General features: G+C 36.8%; 1 protein-coding gene across 1 annotated transcript; it reads left to right on the top strand.

Annotated features, from left to right (window-relative positions):
- Window positions 1-590: 590 nt before the first annotated feature.
- On the top strand, window positions 591-1,618 carry LOC120353027. The gene is made up of 2 exons (XM_039435461.1): window positions 591-1,183; window positions 1,326-1,618. The coding sequence occupies exons 1-2, from the start codon at window positions 611-613 to the stop codon at window positions 1,341-1,343; spliced, it is 591 nt and encodes a 196-aa protein (XP_039291395.1). The 5' UTR covers window positions 591-610; the 3' UTR covers window positions 1,344-1,618.
- The last annotated feature ends 1,012 nt before the right edge of the window (window positions 1,619-2,630 follow it).

The raw sequence follows: 2,630 nt of genomic DNA, 5'->3' as shown, positions 1-2,630 counted from the left end.
GATCCCAGCAATATGTCAACCATCTACACAGCATTGCTTTTTGCAGCTGACCAAAGTAAGAAACAAAATCAAACCTGTATTGTTACATTTGATCAGCCTCTTTTCTTAAAAGCTATGGATATAGTAGGTGCCTCTGATAAAGACAGTAAAATATCGAAAACTGTTGTCCGTTTGGGAGGATTTCATTTACTGATGTCTTATATGGGAGCTATTGGGAAGATTATGGAAGGAAGTGGTCTAGAAGATCTCTGGGGCACAGTGTATGGAAAAGCTACAGTAAGTCATATGATGAATGGGCATGCTTATGACAGATGTCTTCGAGCATTTACACTAACAGTAGCAGCTCTAATGAACATTGCTAGAGAGCAGTTTCCTGATATCCAACACTGTTTTGATGAAGTTGATGAAGTATGTAGAAAAATTATTTCAGGAGAAATGTCAACAAAACATGCATTAGAGAACCCCTTGCTATTAGAAAAACTCAATCAATGGATGAATGTATGAAAACCATTGAAAAGACAAGCAGGACAGCTAAGTTGTGGCTGCAGCTTTTTCACACTATAGATTTAGCTCTTATTTTGTGTATGCTGAGAGGACAGGAGATTGGATTATGCATTTAAAATGCACAACAGATATGCTTCCATATTTCCATGCATCAGGCCACTTGCCTTATGCAAAGTCTGCACATATTTATGCCCAAGAAATGACCAAAATAACTGAAAAACTCTCTGAAAAAGAATTAGATCTTTTCATCAACAAGGGATATTTTACTGTGAAAAGAACAACAAGATACTGGTCAGGAACATGGACAGACATGTGCATAGAGCAATGTCTGATGAGGCCAATGAAATCTGTAGGAGGACTCACTCATGGAAGGGGAATGAATGAAAGTACTGTGAATAAATGGATTCTTGGGACACCATACTTCATAAAGATTAATGAAGCATTAGAGGAGTTCTTAGACATTTCTATTACCTACAGTGAACAACATGTTGAGCTGAGAAAGTCAAGAAAACTCAGAGACCAAGCTGATATTGATAAGTTCACCACATGGTTCAGACAACACAATCCATTAAATAAGGAATCTGGAGAGCTAGTTTCATTATCATCTGGTTTCATCAGTGATGAGTCAGTCAACTGTGACCAAGCCTATGACATAGGTTGTGCTGCTATGAAGACAATGGTAGGAAAATCATTTGGGAAACTGACATTAAAAAGAAAGGACATGGTTAAGACCCAACTAGCACACAAATTAGTTAAAGTCAGATCCAAAGAAATACCAGTCAACTCTCAACAGCTCTTCAATAGAATACTCTGTGTGTGTGATAGCTCTCAAAAATTGAAATTGTATCTTGAATATGAACTGTCTTCACATCCACCATCTCTCTTCGACAATGTTTCACTAAGAAAAGGAACTAAATCATCTATCCTGAAAGTGTTTCAAGATGCTGTAATAGAGGAAGAAGAAATTGATCAAACAAATTTATGTGTGATTATTGATGGAGGATTTCTCCTTCATTATGTTCCCTGGCCACAAGACTCCACTTATGGAAATATCATACACATTTATCGAAAATATGTTGTAGAAAACTTTGGAGAAAATGTAACGGTTGTATTTGATGGCTATCCAGAAGGTACAACTAAACAAGAAGAGCAGAATAGAAGAGCAGCAAAAAATCCTCAAATGACATAGATTTTGATAGGAACACAAAATGCTTAACATCAAAGGAAGAATTTTTAGGCAACAGAAGAAACAAGAAGAAGCTTATATTTTCAGTTTCTGAAGAGCTTATATCAATACAATTGTTGCAAAAGACGATGCTGATATTTCCATTGTGACGACTGGAATAGAGGAGCTGAAGAGACACAAAACTGTTATGTTGTATGGTACAGACACTGATTTGTTGATACTGTTGATAGCTCTTGCCCCTGAGAATCAAGAAATCTACTTCTGCAAACAGATAACAGGAAGATTGCATGGAAAAGTGTTCTACAGCATTTCAAAGATAATAGATAAGGTGAAAAATACAAGGAAGCTTTTACTGTTTGCTTATGCAATAACAGGCTGTGATACAACTTCTTCTTTTTTCGGCCTTGGAAAAATAAAATCTTTAGAAATTGTTCAAAAATCAGAAGAAGCTCAAAGACAAGCATCAGTGTTCATTTGTGAAAATTCATCTAAAGAAGAACTGAAAAGAAATGGTGAAGATTTTATTCTGAATTTGTATGGCCAGAAAAAGCACACAAGCCTCAATGAAGCACGTTACTTCATGTTTACAAAACTAGCAAGAAAATCAAAACTCAGATCTAATTTTGATCTTGCTAAGCTTCCTCCAACGTCTGAAGCTGCACATCAACATATATTTAGAGTGTATTTGCAAGTGCAGACATGGCTTGGAAATAGAATGGATGCTACAGATTGGGGCTGGAAGATGGAAATGGTGAAGAAAAATGGTGATCACAAGAAAAGTTTAAAACCGGTACAAAGCACCAAACCCTTTGCACCTTCTGCACCTTGTGTCTTGTAGCTGTAAGACATCATGTCTTAAATATTGTGGGTGTCGGAAAGTGGGACTTGATTGCTCTGCCATGTGTGAGCACTGTGATGGTCTTTCTTGCGAAAATAGTCC

This window comes from Nilaparvata lugens, chromosome 9 (assembly GCF_014356525.2).
Source record: "Nilaparvata lugens isolate BPH chromosome 9, ASM1435652v1, whole genome shotgun sequence".
In the NCBI taxonomy this organism is placed as follows: domain Eukaryota; kingdom Metazoa; phylum Arthropoda; class Insecta; order Hemiptera; family Delphacidae; genus Nilaparvata; species Nilaparvata lugens.
Note: the sequence above shows the minus strand (reverse complement) of the source record. Positions and strands in the feature narration are given on the sequence as shown.

Excerpts from the sequence above, each read along its gene's own strand:
- LOC120353027 (XM_039435461.1), top strand. The coding sequence starts at position 611 with ATGCATTTAAAATGCACAACAGATATGCTTCCATATTTCCATGCATCA.